This window comes from Cynoglossus semilaevis, unplaced genomic scaffold, assembly GCF_000523025.1.
Source record: "Cynoglossus semilaevis isolate Cse_v1.0 unplaced genomic scaffold, Cse_v1.0 C19196342, whole genome shotgun sequence".
In the NCBI taxonomy this organism is placed as follows: Eukaryota; Metazoa; Chordata; class Actinopteri; order Pleuronectiformes; family Cynoglossidae; genus Cynoglossus; species Cynoglossus semilaevis.
The window spans coordinates 1-1,389 of NW_007585768.1; the positions used below are offsets into that span (position 1 = coordinate 1).

The 1,389-nt window shown below is 42.7% G+C and overlaps 1 protein-coding gene across 1 annotated transcript; it reads left to right on the plus strand.

Annotated features, from left to right (window-relative positions):
• Window positions 1-22: 22 nt before the first annotated feature.
• Window positions 23-1,340, plus strand: LOC103399128 (nuclear factor 7, ovary-like). The gene has a single exon (XM_008337865.2). It carries the CDS (start codon window positions 106-108, stop codon window positions 988-990), a length of 885 nt encoding a protein of 294 aa, XP_008336087.2. The 5' UTR covers window positions 23-105; the 3' UTR covers window positions 991-1,340.
• The last annotated feature ends 49 nt before the right edge of the window (window positions 1,341-1,389 follow it).

Here is a 1,389-nt window from a genome sequence, read left to right on the forward strand (position 1 = left end):
TCCTTGAAGCCCTTACAACAAAATCTCGATCTTCTGAATCAGGTTAACACCGACTGGAATCTTATACTGAAGCACATTGACATACAGGCACAAGATACAGAGAACATGATCACTAAAGAGTTTCACAAACTCCAGCATTTCCTACAGCAAGAGCAGGAGAAGAGGATCGCTGCAGTGAAAGAGGAGGCAGAACAGAAGCGCTTTATGATGAAGGAGAGGATTGAGGCTCTGAGCAAAGAGATCGAATCCCTGTCTGATGTAGTCAGAGCCACAGAGGAGCAACTAAGAGCCACAGACATCTCATTGCTCAAAAAATACCCGGCTACAACGAAAAGAGTTCAAAATCAATGTCTGCAGCAGGAGCCAAAACTGTCGTTTGGCGTTTTGGTAGATAAGGCAAAGCATTTGGGCAACCTGGCCTACAAGGTATGGAACAAAATGAAAAACATGGTCACTTACACTCCGGTGATTCTTGACCCAAACACTGCTGAGCCTCATCTTGTAATAGGTGCTGATCTGAGGACTGTACTATACAGAACAACAGAAACGGCGCTTGTGAAAAACCCAGAGAGGTTTGATAGATTCATCACAGTCCTGGGATCTGATGGTTTTACCTCTGGGAAGCACAGCTGGGAGGTTGAAGTTAGACACGACGTAAACTGGGCAGTGGGCGTGGTAAAAGCAACCAGCCGAAGGAAGGGAGAGACACTGACAGATTTCTGGGAAATATGGTTCGAGGACAATAAATACAGGGCGTTCGCTCCGTCACATACAGACAGAGTTTTGACTCTACGGCAACACATACAGATCATCAGGGTGACACTGGACTGGGACAGAGGGAAGCTGATCTTCTCAGACCCACTTACAAATACCACCATCTATACATTCTCACACAGGTTCACTGAGGCACTGCTTCCATTCATTAACACTGACAGTGAGACGCCATTGAGAATATTACCGGTGAAAATCAACGTTCAGTTGGACTCGTAGAAAACTGATATGCTGAGATCTTTTATATGCTGAGTTGTTGAGCACTTCAACCTCAGGCTCGTGGACAAGACGTGGTACTGTGAGATTGGATGCAATGATTGTATATAGACCAGATATGTCGCTGTTTTTTCAAAACATTTGAGGTGCACACGGCAAATCAGCTACTGTAGTATTTTTAATAGAAGACAGTACATAGGCAAAGGGAGTACTGGTAAATCAATTTAAAAAATAAATAATAATAATCTGGATGGTAAGCAGTAAGACCAATGTAGTAACCATGTAAGTATTGAATCATGTTGTGCCATATACAACTACATGTATTTAATCAAAGTTGTGCTTAAATTTGTGATTGCTTTTAAACAGCAGAACCACATAGTGTCACTGTGCTCTTTAAAATTG